The sequence below is a fragment of the Rana temporaria genome, chromosome 8 (genome assembly GCF_905171775.1).
Source record: "Rana temporaria chromosome 8, aRanTem1.1, whole genome shotgun sequence".
NCBI lineage: Eukaryota > Metazoa > Chordata > Amphibia > Anura > Ranidae > Rana > Rana temporaria.
This window is the reverse complement of record NC_053496.1, coordinates 169,276,311-169,296,318: the sequence shown is the minus strand read 5'-3', so window position 1 is coordinate 169,296,318 and position 20,008 is coordinate 169,276,311. Positions and strand designations below refer to the sequence as shown.

The 20,008-nt window shown below is 47.8% G+C and overlaps 1 protein-coding gene and 1 long non-coding RNA gene across 2 annotated transcripts in view; both read left to right on the top strand.

Moving 5' to 3' along the window:
- LOC120910478 (oocyte zinc finger protein XlCOF8.4-like) overlaps positions 1–20,008 on the top strand; it is a 78,788-nt gene that overhangs the window by 18,016 nt on the left and 40,764 nt on the right. The window contains exons 6-9 of the mRNA XM_040322235.1: positions 3,693–3,795; positions 4,091–4,195; positions 9,131–10,157; positions 10,204–10,274. Coding sequence (XP_040178169.1) covers positions 3,693–3,795; positions 4,091–4,195; positions 9,131–10,157; positions 10,204–10,274 — 1,306 coding nt within the window. The remainder of the gene's footprint in view (positions 1–3,692; positions 3,796–4,090; positions 4,196–9,130; positions 10,158–10,203; positions 10,275–20,008) is intronic.
- On the top strand, positions 2,678–3,310 carry LOC120909969. Its single transcript, XR_005741399.1, has 3 exons — positions 2,678–2,689; positions 3,008–3,184; positions 3,270–3,310. It is a non-coding gene; the product is annotated as an uncharacterized LOC120909969 (long non-coding RNA).

Genomic DNA, 20,008 nt, shown 5'->3' with positions numbered 1-20,008 from the left:
AGAGGAGCTTTTGTAGCTGAAATAAACTTCCTGCTGCAAGAGTGTGTGTCCAGTGAGAAGGAGGTAATAATGTCTTCATATTATAAGAGAAGGGGGTACCAGCACTCTGTGTAGAATGGACAGGGGAGGGGGTCATGTGACTCTAGTCAGGTCACATGTCCTGTATAATGCTCACAGGTGGGGATTATTTATTCCAGGTATTTATATGGTGCTGACCATTTACATATACATGTGTGTTTTCCTTCTGCTCGTTCTGGTTTTGTCTTAAAAAAGAGACTCTCCTCTTACAAACCATGTAATGCACAAGGCGGGGACTGCGTGCCTCCCTGCTGTCCTGGAATGTGAGGGACTGAACTGTCTTTTTCACCGTAGTCCCTAGGTCCTGTGTACTGAAAGCGGAGTTCCACCCAAAAATGGAACTTCTGCTTATCGGAACCCTCCCCCCCTGCAGTGTCGCATTTGGCTCCTTTCAGGAGGGAGGGGGGTGCAGATACCTGTCTAAGACGGGTATTTGCACCCACGTCCGGATACAGACTCGTGCGGGAGTCACGCACCCCCGCTGTCTTCTGGGAAACACACTGTTCCCAGGAGAGAGCGGGGAACCAGTGACGGCACGCCGTGCTACTCGCGCATGAAGCCGCAAGGCTTCTCTTCCCGATTCCCTCACTGAGAATGGCGGCGGGTGCAGCCGAGGGACGAGCGATGGCTTGTCCTCGGCTGCCGATATCGCGGGTGTGCTGGACAGGTAAGTGTCCATATTTTAAAAGTCAGCAGCTGCAGTGTTTGTAGCTGCTGGCTTTTAAAAAAAATAAAAATTTCGGCGGAACCTCCGCTTAAAGCATACCTCTGCCGCTTTCCCCGCAACCCTCTGGAGTAGTAATAGTTGTATTCACGCTCCCGGTGAGCCCTTCAGAGTGTGTTTCTGTTCATTCATTCATAGTCCCCGCCCTCTTTCTCTTCACCCATCATAGCTAGTCACTTTAGACACACCCCCTTTTTCATTCCTAAACTCAATCCCAGGACTCCAGAAACTTCGTCAGAAGCAAAAGTCTGCCACCCAGATGGCACTGCCCCCCTTGGGTGCCACCATTATGGTACCTGTGCAGCTGTACCCATGGGCTCTGCCTGGCCTTTGCATCCTGGCTATTTAGGGCTCACTTTATTCCTTCTAAAAGGTTCCTCTTCCTCCGGTTACCAGACCTGAGCAAGCATTTTGACCTATTGTGGGGACATGGGGCACCGAGTGTGAGCTGTGCCAAATCAGTATCTATACATTAGCAGATGGGTTCAGACTTTGGTGTGTGTGTGTTCGTTCCCACAGGTATGACAGTTTTTTTTTCTCTCTCTACTTATAGACAAAGTGAAGGTAAAACTGTCCACAAAGAAACACCTCAAATCACCTGCCTGAGGATGGAGATGGAGCAGAATCATATGACTGAGAAGATATTAAACCTCACACTGGAGATCATCTACCTGCTGACCGGAGAGGTGAGGAGGATTCTGGGAGGTCATATGACATCGCTCTTATCTCTATTAATAAAACACAGACCTGACCGGAGAGGTGAGGAGGATTCTGTGAGGTCACATGACATCACTTTTATCTCTATTAATAAAACACAGACCTGACCGGAGAAGTGAGGAGGATTCTGGGAGGTCACATGACATCACCCTTATCTCTATTAATAAAACACAGACCTGATCGGCATGGGCGTCCGCTGACATTTTTTCCGGGGGGGGGGGAGAGATTCGGCAGCGGCGATACACAGTCGCATTTAACCCTTTCTTCAAACGCTAGCGGGGGTTAAAAGTGCCCCACTAGCGACCGAATAACGCAGCTAAAACAATGGTAAATCGTTTTACCGAAAACGCAGCCAGCTGGCAGTGTAAAATAGCTCTTGAGATAATTCAGCTTCACTCCATGCCCATATAAATATAGCCTAGAGAATGTACAGACCCCCCTTCAGCACAGATGGACCCCCTCTTCAGCACAGACCCCCCCATTCAACACAGATGGACCCCCCATTCAGCACAGACCCCTCCCTTTAGCACAGATGGACCTCCCCCTTCAGCACAGACCCCCCCCCCTTCAGCACAGATGGACCACCTTTAAGCACAGACCTCCCATTTAGCACAGATGGACCCCCCTTCAGCACAAACCCCCCCCCCTTTCAGCACAGACACACCCTCCCTCCCCCATCCCATTCAGTACCCCAGATCAGCCATCAGCGCGGCACAGCAGGTTTCCTCCCCCTGTGTACACATAAACACTGACGGGGGACGCGGCTTCACTCTGCTCGCTGTGCCTGTGTGACAACCGGCCCGGGACTGCTCAGACAGCCCGCGGCCGCGAGAGAAGGGGTTGGTTGGTCAGGTGCGGGGGTGTCACCCCTTACCAGACCACCCCCCGCCCCCCCCCCCCCCTGCAATGCCACAGCCAGAAGCTCACCTCTCTCTCCCTGTTCTAACCTGCCTGTCACCGCAGCGCTCTTCACTCTTCAACACCTTCTTGTCCTATGGAGCGGACGCCCATGCTGACCGGAGAGGTGAGAAGGATTCTGGGAGGTCACATGACATCACTCCTATCTCTATTAAAAAAACACAGAGCTGACCGGAGAGATGAGGAGGATTCTGGGAGGTCACATGACATCACTCTTATCTCTATTAATAAAACACAGCGCTGACCGGAGAGGTGAGGAGGATTCTGGGAGGTCACATGACATCACTCTTATCTCTATTAATAAAACACAGACCTGACCGGAGAGGTGAGGAGGATTCTGGGAGGTCACATGACATCACTCTTATCTCTATTAATAAAACACAGACCTGACCGGAGAGATGAGGAGGATTTTGGGAGTGGGACGTGACATTGCTGTTTTAAAATGCAGACCTGATTAGCGAAGTGATGGATTTAAGGAACCCGAGTAGCAAAAACTGCATGTGTTTACAGTGAGATGTAAATTATTTTACTATCTTATGAACTGAACTTTATTTCTCTTATAAACCACAGGAAAGCATTATAGTAAATAAACCATCTGAAGATCACATGACTCGTGTGTCACAAACTTGGAGCAGGAAACAGAGCACCATGACGGAGCCTCCAACTCACTCCCTAATAGCAGAGATAAACAAAGACAAAAAGATCCTAGAAGTCACCCAGAAGATCATAGAGCTGCTGACAGGAGAGGTGAGCGGTGCCGGGAATTCTGGGACATTATCCAGTAACAGACAAGGGGTGTGTCTGGATGGTGACGGTATCATTGTGTTGTCAGGTTCCTATAAGGTGTCAGGATGTCACTGTCTATTTCTCCATGGAGGAGTGGGAGTATATAGAAGGACACAAGGATCTCTACAAGGACGTCATGATGGAGAAGCGGCCGCCCCTCACATCTCCGGGTAAGAGGAGACTTTCATTTCTTGTAAAGGAGAGAAGAGTATTGAGGATCCCCCTAGATACACATCCTCTGATATAAAGACATAGAAACAATGTATTCAGTCAGTGTGTGTGTTTCCTACAGATGGATCCAGTAATGGGAACCCACCAGAGAGATGTCCCCGTCTCCTGTATTCCCGGGACTCCACACAGGAACATCAGGAGGATCAGGTAAATAGAACTAAGAGTTTTAATGAAAGTTAAAGTTATGGTTGATTCAATTAAAGATAAAGTATTGTATAATCTTATGTATCATATCCAGGGTAAAGACCTTATTGTAAATAAAGTAGAATTTGAAGAAGAGCCGTATGTGATGGGTGATGATCCATGTAAGGAGGAGGAAATCCCTGTAGAGATCAGAACAGGTGAGAAATAAACACCCAGAAGTCCCAGATCCTCCTTGTTCAGTCACTACAACAATCTCTTCTTCTCCCCCCTCCTCTGTCAGTAGACAGTAATGGGGAGACAGTATGTGCCCAGTGGGGGAGTCAGGAGCCATCAGCCTCTATTAGACTCCGGCTCTCCTCCTCACATCATGTCATTGTGTGTTACCAGCCAAGAGACGTGACCAGTCTCCCCCCCCCCCCCCCAACACACACACTCTCTGGGGTCTCTCATACATCTCAGTACAGGGGGCTTCACTTTCATCTCTATTCACAGATCCTGGAGACACCGGAGCTATTCGGAGAGACGTCAAAGCTGAGAAGGAGGAAGAAGGACATGTGAGGATTAAAGAGGAGGAAGTTCCTGTAGAGATCTGCACAGGTGAGGAATAAACACTAAATTAAGAAAAGATTTGATTCTTCCTATTCAGTCACTATAGATAGAGGAACCCTGGATAAACAAGAACAATCTAATAGCCAGTGCCCATGTACACAACACAATTCTTTTATTGGATGGCCAGTTCTTGGTTCCCTCTATATCCACTTATAATGTGTCTCCTTGGATACATGCCACTATATGTCTTTATTGTGTAATTGTTTGCCTGTATGGTTCCTGCCTCATTTCCTGATGGGCAAATTTTTGGTCATGTGACATCAGTCATGTCTGTGTTAAATTAAGAGATAAGAATGATGTCATGTGATCATCCCAGAATCCTCTTCACCTGCTGTGGGTTCAGGTGCCGTGGGTGCTGAGAGATGGAGGGAAGGGGGTTCTGGTGTAATCGGTAATGAGAGAATGGGGGGTTCAGTAGGGGTGCAACGGATCGTCACCGATCTGTGATCCGAACGGGCCACCCCGTTCGGATCGGCACACCCCGCGATCCGCAGAGCGCTCCGGAGCCTAGGCCTAGGAAAGTCCCCGGCTTCGGCCTAGCTCCGGAGCGATCTTGCTCCACCCAGTCTGCTTGCCAGAGCCCAGCGTGACACGCCTCCCCGGGGAGGCGTGTCACGCTGTGCACTGGGCTCTGGCAAGCCGACATGGAGAGGGAATATTAGCAGAGAAGCACTGGTGTGAGAGGAGGGGGGGGGGGGGGGAAAGAGCACATTTCAGGTTTGGATTAAAGAGGAAGCAGGTGAGGCTGTTTGGGACTTGTTAAAAGTACAATTTTGATGTTTTTACAGCTATATATAATTTTATATATATATAGCTGTAAAAACATCAAGATTGTACTTTTAACAAGTCCCAAACAGCCTCACCTGCTTCCTCTTTAATCCACCCCTGAAATGTATGTGTGTGTGTATATATATATATATATATATATATATATATATATACACACACTTTTTTTTTTTTTTTGCGCTGATCCGAAAATGATCCGATCCGTGACTCCTGATCCGAGGATCGATCCGATCCGTGAGTTTTTTGATCCGTTGCACCCCTAGGGTTCAGATGCAGTAGGTGGTGAGAGAAGGAGGAATATAGATGCATATATAGATATATATATAGATACTTCCTGTCCACCCAGTGTGGTGGTTGGGAGGTACTCTCCAGTTCAAAGAGGTTGTCACTGCTCTGGGGGCACTCAGCAAGGGGGGGAGGCCAGGAGTGCCAGAAGAGGAGGATCAGGGCAGCTCTGCCATTGCACAGAGCAGGTAAGTATGACATTATTTAAAACAAAAAGTTCTTTTAGAATAACTTTGAATTTATTGAGGTTCCGCTTCACATGTGATTGCCACACTTACCCTTACACAGGTGGTCAGACACTATAGCTGGCTTCTGTGTTCTTCACCTATAGCAGTCCCTATTCCCTTAAAGCGGTAGTAAAGCTGCTGCTACTTTTTTTTTCATACCTGAAAAGCAAAAATCATAATGAGCTAGTATGCACCGCATTCTAACTCATTATGAAATACTTACCTTGGAATGAGGTTAGGGGAACTTACCTGGTCCACGCCGAGGGAGATGTCATCTTGCCTTGGCGTGTCTTCCGGGTATCAGCGCTCCAGCGCTGTGATTGGCTGGAGCGGCGATGACGTCACTCCCGTGCATGCGCGCGGAACACTTCTTTCCGGCAAGGTCCGGCGGCTGCCGAGGCTTTAGCCGAAGATCCCCGCTGCGCATGCACCGCTGCAGTCATTGCGAGGGGAATATCTCCTAAACCGTGCAGGTTTAGGAGATATTCTTTATACTTACAAGTAAGCCTTATTATAGGCTTACCTGTAAGTGAAAGTGGTAGTACAGAGTTTACTACCACTTTAAGGTAATCAGGCCTACCAGTACTCAGTTGCCCCCAGGACTTATTCACAATGCTATAGCGCCTGGCCCCCACTCCAGGGCAGGTGCAAGCTGATGACAGCAAACAGGAACTTGTGGTTGGCAGACAGGAAAAGTGGTTCAATGACAGTCCAGGTAAAAGGCAGGCAGAGTTCAGAGAATTACAATAAAAATAAAGGTGCAAACACCTGGTGCATTACCCAAGTAAAAAGGTGATTTATTCAGATTTAATAAAACCAATAAAATGTATACTCACAAAAGTATGATGATGAACAACCTTTAGGTAGGAAGATACCATGAGGTACCCTCACATGGCAAGCATGCTTACCATGTGAGGTTGTTGCAGTATTTGCATGTTGCACCTCATGGTATTTTCTTACCTATATGCTGTTTATCACCATACCTTTTGTGAGTATACATTTTATTGGTTTTATTACGTCTGAATAAATCACCTTTTTACTTGGGTAATGCACCAGGTGTTTGCGCCTTCCCTTTTATTATTTTTGTAGTTCCACATTTTATTTTCATATCCAAGAAGGGGTGCATCCACCAAGCATTTGTCCGTGTATGTGATGTGTCACCTATGCATCCATCTCTTTGAGGAGGACCTCTGAGCGCTTGGAGTGTTTGCTTTTTTTTTCTTAAGAATTCAGAGAATAGTTGATATCGGAGGTCATACACAGGGAAATCCAATCTAGCAGAGCAGGGCAGACTAACAGGCAGCTTGATCAGGTATTACACACTCTACTACAAGCATGAGACTGCAGGCTTGGCTAGCTTATATCAGGTTTGGTCTCCACCCAGATCAATCACCTTGCTGGTGGACAGACAGACAAGGAGAATGCCACAACCAAAACCAGTATGTTGGAGCCAGCAGCTATGATGGAGCAGCAACACATACATTCCTGACAATGGGCTTTAACTAGGGTGTGGTTTGCATGCAAATCTACTGCTCCTGACTAATACCCATGAAAGCATTTTAATATTTGAATAACTCCTCCAAAGAGCTAGACCACCATTTGCATTCGGGCTAAGGGCTCTTGAGGAAATTTCTTCCTGCCACCAGCTATAATCTGATTGCATTGCTTAGAGAAGCACAGGTACCAATGATGACAGAGTCTTAGATGAGATATCAAATTAAAGGATAAAGATTTTATTTAAAAATGTCAGCATATTCATGAGGATGGCAAGGAGGAACCAGGGAAGGCAAAATGCAAAACTTCAGCTTCATTTGTTTCCTCTTTCCATCTATTAAATGTTCTGCCCTTGTTGTTTTAACTTTGGATAGTAAAACATTTTTTTTTCTGTCAGTAAATACCTTATACAGCCCACTTCCTGTTTCTAGTCTGGTAAAAAGCCTTACTATTATTATACACGATTTAAAGAACGCCAACAATTAATGCAGAGCTTTACAATGTAGAGGGGGGACAGCCACAATTACATACAGTTCAATACAGAAGGTACAGGAGGTCCCGGCTCATAGAGCTTACATTCTAAAGGGAGGGAGTGGTGGTGCAAAAGGTAATAGATGTGGGGAATGATTTGATGGGGGTGGCACAGGGAAAGTTGTTAGGTGGGTGTGTGATAGGCTTCCCTGAATAAATTTGTTTTCAGGGATCTCTTAGAGGTGGACAGGTTAGGGGCTGATCGGACATACCAGAGCAGGGAGTTCCAGAGGATGAGAGAGGCTCTGGAGAAGTCCTGAAGGCAAGCATTGGAGGAGGTAACAAGAGAGCTAGAGAGCAGAAGGTCCTGGGAGGAGTGGGGAGGGGACGATTTGGGCGATATCTGCAGATACGGTTGATGATGTAGCCGGGAACGATGTTGTGGATGGCCTTGTATGTTGTGGTTAGCATTTTTTATTTTATACAGTGGGGTAGGGAAAGCCAGTAAAGGGATTAGCAGAGAGGAGCAGCAGTCACGGATCGGTTAGTGAGGTGTATTAGTCTAGCAGCAGAATTCATAATAGACGGAAGGGGGGGGATAGCCTGCGTAAGGGTAGGCCACAAGGAGAGAGTTGCAGTAGTCAAGGAGGGGAAATAATCAAGGAGTGAATAAGTTGCTTTGTGGTGTCATTAGTCAGGAAGGGTCGAATTCTGGAGATGTTGCGGAGGTTGAGTCGGCAGGATTTAGCCAGTGATTGGATGTAGGGGCTGTAGGAGAGGTCCGAGTCAAGGATTACCCCCAGCACCCTGGCATGTGTGGAGGGCCCAGTGGTTTTGTTGTTGATCTTAATGGTAAAGTCATGGGGGACCGGGAAGGAGGAAATATAATAAGCTCAGGTTTAGAAAGATTGAGATTGAGAAAGTGGTGTGACATCCATACCGATTTGTCATTCAGTTAGTTTGAGATCCACGAGGAGATCGAGGGGGTGAGTTGAGGAGTGGAGAGATAGATCTGGGTGTCGTCGTCATAAAGGTGGTATTGGAAGCCATGGGAGGTTATTAACTGGCCCAGGGAAGAGGTATAAAGCGAGAATAGGAGGAGCCCAAGGACGGAGCCTTGGGGTACCCCAACGAGAAGAGGACCAGAGAAGATGGAGTTGTAAGTGACACTGAAAGTGCCCTGAGATAGGTAGGAGGAGAACCAGGATAAAACAGAATCACAGGGGCCCAGGGAGTGTAGTTTGCTGAGGAGGAGCAGGTGGTCAACTGTGTCGAAGGCAGCAGAGAGGTCTAAGAGTATGAGTATGGAGTAAGGGCCATTGGTTTTAGCAGTTAGTAGGTCATTGGTAAGTTTTAGTAGGGTAGTTTCAGTGAAGTGTTGTTGACAGAAGCCAGACTGTAGGGGGTCAAAGTATGGGGGTAACCAGCGCGTGTTTGAGCAGGGAAGGAAAGGTGTCGGAGGAGAGGGAGAGGTTGAAGATGTGAGAGATTTCTGCAGCATATTTGTCAAGTACAGAATCGCAGTATATATAAAATAATATGCATGGTAGTTGCAGGGAAGCTTCAGAATGGCAAAGATGAATTTATAACAAATTATGTGAGCAGACTGCAGTTCCTCCTTAACTATTTATATTATTCTTCCATCTCTTATTTTTCCCAGATGGACAACACATCAGTAATGACATGGGGGAACGTCTCCTAAATTACGGCCCATCCAGTTCTCTAGGAAGAAAACCCATTACCCCGAATTCCCATCCAGTCCTTCCCAGTGCAAATCTTTTATCTAACCCTTCTATACATGGGAGGAGTTTTCTCAATCACTCCACCGATCACAAAGGGGATGAAAAGTTTTCATGCTACATTTGTGGGAAATTCCTGACCAGGTATGAAACTCTCACCGTACACCACAGATCTTATACCGGGGAGGAGCCATGTTCTGTGTGCGGGAAATGTTTTCTTCGGAAATTGTGCCAAATCAATCAAGAAATAGTCGACCCCGAAGAAACCCCATATGTGTGTTCAGAATGTGGGAAATGTTTCAGCCAAAAGTCCAATCTCACTTACCACCTCCGGGTTCACACGGGCGAGAGGCCATTTTTTTGTTCCCAGTGCGGAAAATGCTTTAAAACAAATGCCCGTCTTCTCCAACATCAGAGAACTCACGCTGAGGTGAAGCCGTATTCCTGTTCAGAGTGCGGGAAATTTTTTACTACCAGTTCGGCGCTTGTCAAACACCAGAGTACTCACACCGGGCTGAGGCCGTATCCGTGTTCAGAGTGCGGAAAATGTTTTACTACGCACTCCGTTCTCGTTAACCACAAGAGAACCCATACCGGCGAGAGGCCGTTCTCGTGTTCGGAGTGCGGGAAGTGTTTCACTACTAGTTCAGCTTTGGCTGACCATCAGAGGATTCACACCGGGCAGAAGCCGTATTCGTGTTCGGAATGCGGGAAATGTTTTACGACGCGCTCGGCTTTTGTTTATCACCAGAGGACTCACACCGGGCAGAAGCCGTATTCGTGTTCGGAGTGCGGGAAATGTTTTACCACAAACTCAGCTCTTGTTGGTCATCAGAGGACTCACACCGGGCAGAAGCCTTATTCGTGTTCGGAATGTGGAAAATGTTTTACGACGCGCTCAGCTTTTGTTTATCACAGGAAAACTCATAACACGGAAGAGATACAATAGTCACAAAATGTTTTACCTAAAAAAAAAATGATCATTGGGTGGCAGCCATATTCATGGTGAAATGAGGAAGATATCCCTAGAACAGCACATTATGAAACATCTAATAACTCCTACTGGTGACCACAAGTAATGAACCCCACGTGGAAAAATGTATTGCGTTAACAGTCCACACAGACAATATACCAGCTATAACTTCTGAATGAAGGAAGCTGTTTTCAGAGTTCCTGAACCTTATACCATATCCCAGGGCTCGACAAATCCAGGTCGCCATGGCGACTAGAAATAGGGTCCTGGCGACTTTTTTTTTTTGTGAGCTGGCGCCATCTGGTGGTGAGCCGTTGGTATTACAAGTTATTACCACCAAATGTGTGAGCTGGCGCCATCTGGTGGCGGCCGTTGGTATTACAAGTTAAGCATTACAAGTTAAGCAGCAATTCTAATGTAATTTTTCACTCTTTTCACTGCCATCTTCTTTTCTCTATTTAGAACCCCCAAACATTATATATATATATTTTATCCTAACACCCTAAAGAATAAAATGGCGATCGTTGCAATACTTTCTGTCACGCCGTATTTGCGCAGCGGTCTTACAAGCGCACTTTTTTGGGAAAAAATTACACTTTTTTTTTTTTATTAAAAAATAAGACAACAGTAAAGTTATCCCCATTTTTTTTTTATATTATGAAAGATAATGTTACGCCGAGTAAATTCATACCCAACATGTCACGCTTCAAAATTGCGTCCGCTCGTGGAATGCCGACAAACTTTTACCCTTTAAAATCTTCATAGGCGACGTTTAAAAAAAATCTACAGGTTGCATGTTTTGAGTTACAGAGGTGGTCTAGGGCTAGAATTATTGCTCTCGCTCTACCAATCGCGGCGATACCTCACATGTGTGGTTTGAACACCACTTTCATATGCAGGTGCTACTCACGTATGCGTTCGCTTCTGCGCGTGAGCTCGGCGGAACGGGGTGCGTTCCTGGCTCCCAACTTTTTTAGCTGGCTCCTAGATTCCAAGCAAATTTGTCAAACCCTGCCATATCCTGCAGATTCAGAGTGGGCCGTTGGAGATGAGTGCTCTTTAGGCCTCCTTCACACTACTGCAGTGTACACACATGTCATGGCTGTATTTTCCAACTCAGGAATAGCACAGGGGTTCCATGCATTCCATCCCTGTGCAAGCAGTCTTATACATGTCAATTGGGACACGGCTGCATGGACACAGCCACTGCTTCCAATTTGATAGCCGTGGAGGTGCATGGCCTCAAGCGTACACAAAGTGCATTTGAGAATGGACACTAAATTTCGCTAAGAAATGGACTTTAAACGGCACATGTCCGCTGGGATCATTTGGTCTGATGGCTGTACACACCATCAGACCAAATTCCCCGCGGACAGGATACGCGGTGACGTGGCCACGACGATGACGCGGCGACGTGCGCGACATTGGAAGGTCAATGCTTCCACGCATGCGTCGAATCACTTCGACGCATGCGAGGACTTTCGGCCAAGCGGACATGTCCGGTGAGTCATACAGACGACCAAACATGTCCGACGGACAGGCTTCCAGCGGACATGTTTCTTAGCATGCTAAGAAACATTTGTCCGCTGGAAACCTGTCCGTTCGGCCGGGAATCCGGTCCGGTCGGCCGTACACACAACCGAACATGTCTGCTGAAACTGGTCCGCGGACCAGTTTCAGCATACATGTTCGGTCGTATGTACGAGGCCTAAAGGGAAGTAAAATTACGTAGAGGTTGGTTAGGGAGGGTTAGATTTTAGGGTTCGAGTGTTTCTCACAGACGGGAGAGTGAGATTTAGGGTCATGCCGCGTACACACGGTCGGATTTTCCGTCGGAAAAACCTTAGATGGTTTTTCCAACGGAATTCCGCTCAAGCTTGGCTTGCATACACACAAATGTTCTCCGAACTTTTGATCGTCGAGAACGCGGTGACGTACAACACTACGACGAGCCGAGAAAATGAAGTTCAATGCTTCCGAGCATGTGTCGAATTGTTTCCGAGCAAGGGTCGGAATTTCCGATTTGGAATTTTTTCCGTCGGAAAATTTGAGAACCAGCTCTCAAATTTTTGTTGATGGAAATTCTGACAGGAAAAGTCGGATGGCGCCTACAAATGGTTGGAATTTCCGACCAAAAGCTCAAATCGGACTTTTCTTGTTGGAAGATCCGATCGTGTGTACGCGGCATTAGAGTATGGCCCACAGCAGAGAGGGTTAGATTTAGGGTTAGAGTATGACCCACATCCAAGATGGCTAGACTTAGGCTTATGTGGTGTACACAATCTGATTTAGACTTTACAAACGAACATTTCCGAAGGGACAAATTCCAAAATTGTAATTGTATGAGAGCAGAACTAACGCTTTTCGTTTAACCACTTGCCGACCTCCTCATGTAAATATACGTCAGCAGAATGGCACAGGCAGGCACATGTACGTACCGGTACGTCCTCTGCTTGACGTGGGTCGGGGGTCCGATCGGGACCCCCCGGTACATGCGGCGGTCGGCAAGCCTCGGGGAGCGATCCGGGACGACGGCGCGGCTATTCGTTTATAGCCGCCCCGTCGCGATCGCTCCCCGGAGCTGAAGAATGGGGAGAGCCGTATGTAAACACGGCTTCCCCGTGCTTCACTGTGGCGGCGCATCGATCGAGTGATCCCTTTTATTAGGGAGACTCGATCGATGATGTCAGTCCTACAGCCACACCCCCCTACAGTTGTAAACACACACAAAGTGAACCCTAAATGTTACAGCGCCCCCTGTGTTTAACTCCCAAACTGCAACTGTCATTTTCACAATAAAGAATGCAATTTAAATGCATTTTTTGCTGTGAAAATGACAATGGTCCCAAAAATGTGTCAAAATTGTCCGAAGTGTCCGCCATAATGTCGCAGTCACGAAAAAGATCGCTGATCGCCGCCATTAGTAGTAAAAAAAATAAAAATGCAATAAAACTATCCCCTATTTTGTAAACGCTATAGATTTTGCGCAAACCAACCGATAAACTCTTATTGCGATTTTTTTTTTTACCAAAAATAGGTAGAAGCATACGTATCGGCCTAAACTGAGGAAAAAAAATTTTATATATGTTTTTGGGGGATATTTATTATAGTAAAAAATATTGAATTTTTTTCAAAATTGTCGCTCTATATTTGTTTATAGCGCAAAAAATAAAAACCGCAGAGGTGATCAAATACCACCAAAAGAAAGCTCTATTTGTGGGGAAAAAAGGACGACAATTTTGTTTGGGAGCCACGTCGCACGACCGCGCAATTGTCTGTTAAAGCGACGCAGTCCCGAACTGTAAAAACCCCTTGGGTCTTTAGGCAGCATATTGGTCCGGGGCTTAAGTGGTTAATGTGTATTGTTTCTCCATCAAATAATAAAAAAATCCTATGTCAGTTAAGAATTTTCGTACAATAAGTACCATCCTCGGGTTTGACTTGCTGTAAAACATGGAAGAAAATTGAACGATCATTCACCCAATTTTTTTATAGTGTGTACCCAGCTTTAGAGTATGGCCCACACCAAGAACTAGCATTACGGAAAGATTAGGACTACAGGGAAGATTACTGCCAAGTGAATTGTACAATATCCTGTAAGCTTTATTATGTCAATGTAATTGTAAAAGTTATTTATTAAAATTATATTTTGTGGTCCTGTTATGAAGGTCCTTGTGCAGGAATTTATTTCTCTATCTCTCGTTTGTTCTGAGTTGTCACCGTCATACACTGTCCCATTGGAGACTACAAGTGGCTGTGCTGATGCACATTGCATAGGCATGATCCACGGTTGGCACCACCCAGAAACCTACCTGGGAATATGAGATGCAGCAGTTGCTGGAGTGTATGCAGTCAGGAAGTGGTTGTAAAGTGACCGCAGTTCAGTCAGGGGGTGTTGATTTGGCAATTTAGCTTCAAGGGACTGTAAAAAAAATACATATGCATCTCTTGCATTTGGTGAGTCAGTATCCTGGCGTAACCTATCGCATGAATACAAAAGAACACTACACTACTGAAAATCACCATCTAACTTTCCTATGTGACATAAAGGGAATATGCTTTGTGAGGGATGAGTAGGGATAAGCCGAACACCCCCCCCCCCCCCCCGTTCGGTTCGCACCAGAACCTTCAAACGGACCGAACGTTCGCACGAACATTTAGAACCCCATTGACGTCTATGGGACTCGAACGTTCGAATTCAAAAGCACTAATTTTAATTTATTGTCGTAAAACGTCTTTGAGAACCCGGGTCTTGCCCCAGGGAACATGTATCAATGGAAAAAAAGTTTTAAAAACGATCGTTTTTTTCAGGACTCTTGAAAAAACAACCATTTTTAAAACTTTTTTTCCATTGATACATGTTCCCTCGGGCAAGACCCGGGTTCTCAAAGACACCCAGCAGGTACAATATTTAAAGGAATTTTTCATTTTTTTTATTTAAGCATCATTAAAATCACTGCTCCTGAATCTTTAGGTGCAAACTACAGAGCACACGGCCAGTACACACCAAGTATCTTTAGATGCAAACTACAGAGGACACAGGCAATAAACCACGGAAGAATTAGGAAGAACTGATTTAGCTAAACTATACAGTGTATAAATATATGTACAACACCTGGGATGTATATATATCCTCTACACACTGTAACATTAACTGACTAGCCTGCTTGCTCTATCTACCTGCAAAAAGTGACACTCTCTCTGTCCTCTCTTAACCACCGCAACCCACTACACAAGGCCGACCTGCAGGCGGCCTTTTATAGTGTGGGGCGTGTACTAAACCCCCTGAGCCATAATTGGCCAAAGCCACCTTGGCTTTGGCCAATTATGGCTCTCCGTTTTTTGCAAGCTGTGATTGGCCAAGCATGCGGGTCATAGTGCATGCTTGGCTAATCATCAGCCAGCGAAGCCACAGTGAATTATGGTCTGTGAAACGTAACTCGAATTTGGCGTGAACTACCTGTTTTGTTCGTATTTCGACGAACGATCGAACATACAAGGTTCGAGTCGAACATGATCCCGCTGTGTCACGGAGATGACAGTGTTAACAGTTCTGGCGCGCTGTGATAAATGTCCCGCCCTCCTCCTCCTAGACTAGCTCGTGTGATAGCGCGAGTGTTCTGTCTATCAGACAAGCTGGTCTAGGAGGAGGAGGGCGGGACATTTATCACAGCGCGCCAGAACTGTTGCCAACACTGTGACGCAGCGGGACCGTCACAGCAGTTGAGTGAGCAGTGGCACAGTACGGAGAGAGTGCTGTGAGGGACTTACGATGGTGAGGGGGGCTGATATTGATGTAATGATGATGATGGTGGGGAGGGGGGCTGATGATGATGTAATAATAATAATGATGATGGTGGGGGGGGGGGCTGATGATGATGAAATGATGGTGGGGGGGGGGCTGATGATGATGGTGGGGGGGGGGGCTTGCAATGAGGGGCTGATGATGTAATGATGAAGGTGGGGAGGCTTGCAATGGTGAGGGGGGGGTTGCAATGAGGGGCTGATGATGGTGAGGGGGGCTTGCAAAGGTGAGGGGGGGTTGCAATGAGGGGCTGATGATGATGATGTAATGATGATTGGGGGGGGCTTGCAATTAATGATTGTGAGGGGGGGCTTGTAATGAGGGGCTTACAATGATGATAGCGAGGGGGGGGCTTGCAATGAGGGGATTTTGATGATGATGCAATTAATGATTGTGAGGGAGGGGGGGCTTGCAATTAGGGGCTTATAGTGATGAAGGGGGAGGGTTGCAATGATCGTGAGGGGCTTACAATGGTGAGGGGGGCTTGGGAAATTGTTCATAGTTTTTTTTTATAGTCCGGCCCTCTAACGGTCTGAGGGACAGTGAACCGGCCCCCTGTTTAAAAAGTTTGAGGACCCCTGATATAGATCTTTAGATATCACTAGATGGATCATCAGAAGGAGGTCTCGAGCCCTCTAAATCGATATTTAATTCACTGGAGGTATTACTAACAGAAAGAAGGAGGTCCTGATTCCCCCCCCCCCCACCATATAGATCGTGGGCAGGGGTTTTCTTAAATCCCTTGGCCTGCTGGGAGAACCTATATATTTGGGTGGAGTCAGGTGATCGGGGGTTCTGTGCCACCTGGACGGCTGTCTGGATGGACGTGTGTTGTGCTGCCCGGGCTGCTAGACCGGAGTTTGGGCCTATCCCGTCACATCTGGCCTATCCAGAAGCAAGAGAGCAGCTGAAGCAAGTACCGGAGCAGTATTCTCGCCAACCAGGGACGGCAGAGAATCGGGAAACATCAGCAGGTGCCAAGCTAGGGACCCAGCCAGGTGAGTGACACTTGAGTATCCGGAGTGCCAAGCCAGGGTTGACGCTTGAGGAGGATACCGAAGTAAGAAGATTGGTACAGCTACGGCGCGATTCACGCAGGAGAGACAATCTGTTGCAGTATAACGACAGCGGCTGGTCGGCAACGAGTTAATAACCCTTTGTGCCCCCGTGTTTTCTGGAGTGGCGCAGGTTTTTTTTTTTTGGCTGGGCGGTGGGGGTTGTGTGAAACGTGAATGAGTCTTTTTCGCGGTAGTGAGTAAAAATGGAATATCAATACTTCAAAAAGAGTGATAGATATCTAAAAAGCAGCAAAATCTAACAGTGTTCACCATACAGATAAAAGCGATCTTGCGCTAAAAAGTAATAACACTAAAAAAAACTCTCTTCCTCTGTAAAAAAAATAAAGTGTGCTAATAAAAATAGCAGAAGAGAAAAAGTGTAAAGCTGTGAATAAGCAACAGTCAAAACTTAACCACTTCCATACCGGGGGGCACTTACGCACCTTCCCGCCCAGGCCAATTTTCAGCTTTCAGCACTGTCGCACTTTGAATGGCAATTGCGCGGTCATGCTACACTGTACCCAAACAAAATTGGCGTCCTTTTTTCCCCACAAATAGAGCTTTCTTTTGGTGGTATTTGATCACCTCTGCGATTTTTTTTTTTTGCGCAACAACTAAAAAAAGACTGAAAATTTTGAAAAAAAATTACGTTTTTATTTTTTTCTGTTAATTTTTTTGTAAATACGTTTTTCTCTTTCAATTACGGGCACTGATGGGCACCGATGAAATGGCACTGATGGACATCGATGAGGTAGTACTAACGGGCACAGATGAGGTGGCACTGATTGGCGGCGCTGGTATGCGGCACTGATGGGCACTCATAGGCGGCACTGATGGGCACACATAGGCGGCACTGATGGGCACACATAGGCGGCACTGATGGGCACACATAGGCGGCACTGGGCACTCATAGGCGGCACAGATGGGCACTCATGGGCGGCACTTATGGGTGGCACTGATGGATACTTATGGGTGGCACTGATAGGTGGGCACTGGGCATTGATGGGAACTGTGGGGTGGCACTGATGGACACTGTGGGGTGGCACTCATGGACACTGGGGTGGCACTGATGGACACGGTGGGGCAGCACTGATTTTACCAGGTTGCCAGTCAGTGCCCATTTGTGGGCACTGATTGGCATCTTTTTTAATTTTTTTGCAGGCTTTTTTTATTTATTTTGCCCTTCCCTGGTGGTCCAGTGTGGCGATCCGAGGGGGGGCTGCGCTGATAAACAATCAGCGCGAACCCCCCCTGTCAGGAGAGCCGCCGATCGGCTCTCCTCTACTCGCGTCTGTCAGACGCGAGTGAGGAAGTGCCATCAACGGCTCTTCCTGTTTACATCGTGATCAGCCGTCATTGGACACGGCTGATCACGTGGTATAGAGTCTCCGCCGGAGGCTCTTTACCGAGATCGGAGATGCAGGGTGTCAGACTGACACCCCGCACCACCGATCGCCGCGCTGCGCGCCCCCACGGGCGCGCGCGGCATGAAATCCTGCAGGACGTTCTGGAACGTCCTGTCAGGATTTCAAAACCACTTGGACGTAAATCGATCTATAGGCCGGGCGGGAAGTGGTTAATGTCCCAGTTCTCCCCTGAAGAAGTCACGAGGTGTGACGTAACGGCGTAGGGAGTGTGAGAGGCTGACGCAACACCAGAAGTGATGTGAGAATACGTTTGAAACGCTGAGATTTTTATCGGAGCAGTAGCTCCGTAAATTGCGTGTGCGCTGTGTAAACTTGCCCTGCGTAAGGGCGCCTAATGTAAATGATCCCGTAGGGGGCGGGTATCATTTAAATTAGGCGCGCCGAGCGTAGAGCGCATGCTCCATCGGGAAACTTTCCCGACGTGCATTGCGGGCAAATGACGTCGCAAGGACGTCATTTGCTTCAAAGTAAACGGCGTCCAGCGCTATTCAAAAAATCACTTACGCAAATTACGTAAAATTCGAACGTCGCGACGCGGGAACGACGGGTATACTTTAGCATTGGCTGCCCCTGCTATTAGAAGGGGCAGCCTTACGCTAAACACGCCGTACGGAAACAACGTAAATTGCGTACGCAGGGCTCGCGCAACATTGTGAACCGGTGTTGGTATGCAATTTGCATACTATACGCTGAGCACAATGGGAGCGCCCCCTAGCGGTCACACAACCCCACCTGCCTGAGACACATACACTGACCTACCTGACATGCATACATACACTGACCTACCTGACATTAGGGGTGCAACGGATCCAAACACCCCCACCTCAGTGCAGGCCCTCCCCAGCAGTACACCCCCAGTACAGACACACCCCTCCCCACCTCAGTGCAGGCCCTCCCCAGCAGTACACCCCCAGTACAGACACACCCCTCCCCACCTCAGTGCAGGCCCTCCCCAGCAGTACACCCCCAGTACAGACACACCCCTCCCCTCCTCAGTGCAGACACCCCCAAGTAGTACAGACAGTAACCCCCCCCCTCAGTGCAGACACCCCCCAGTTGTACAGACTGTAACCCCCCCCCCCCTCAGTGCAGACACCCCCCAGTTGTACAGACAGTATCCCCCTCTCAGTGCAGACACCCCCCAGTTGTACAGACTGTAACCCCCCCTCAGTGCAGACACCCCCCAGTAGTACAGACAGTAACCCCCCCTCAGTGCAGACACCCCCCAGTAGTACAGACAGTAACCCCCCCTCAGTGCAGACACCCCCCAGTAGTACAGACAGTAACCCCCCCTCAGTGCAGACACCCCCCAGTAGTACAGACTGTAACCCCCCTCAGTGCAGACACCCCCCAGTACAGACAGTAACCCCCCCTCAGTGCAGACACCCCCCAGTACAGACTGTAACCCACCCTCAGTGCAGACACCCCCCAGTAGTACACACAGTATCCCCTCAGTGCAGACACCCCCCAGTAGTACACACAGTATCCCCCCCTCAGTGCAGACACCCCCCAGTAGTACAGACTGTAACCCCCCCTCAGTGCAGACACCCCCCAGTAGTACACACAGTATCCCCTCAGTGCAGACACCCCCCAGTAGTACACACAGTATCCCCTCAGTGCAGACCCCTCATCAGTATGACTCCCAGTCCCCCTTACAGACCTCAGACAGCGGTGTGTGTGTCCTACGAGTGCAGGCTCCTCCTCCTCCTCTGTGGCTGTAAACAGAGAGGAGGGCCGCCGCCGGGTGTACCAAGATGGCCGCAGCTCCGGAGCTAGGCCGAAGCCACAGCCTTTCCTAATGCTATGGCCGCAGCGGAAATCCGCGGATCACATAGTGTGCCGATCCGAAAGGGGTGAACAGTTAGGATCACGGATCAACGGTGATCCGATGCACCACTATCTGACATGCATACACTGACCTACCTGATATACACACTGACCTACCTGACATACATACACTGACCTACCTGATATACACACACTGACCTACCTGACATACACACACTGACCTACCTGACATGCATACACTGACCTAC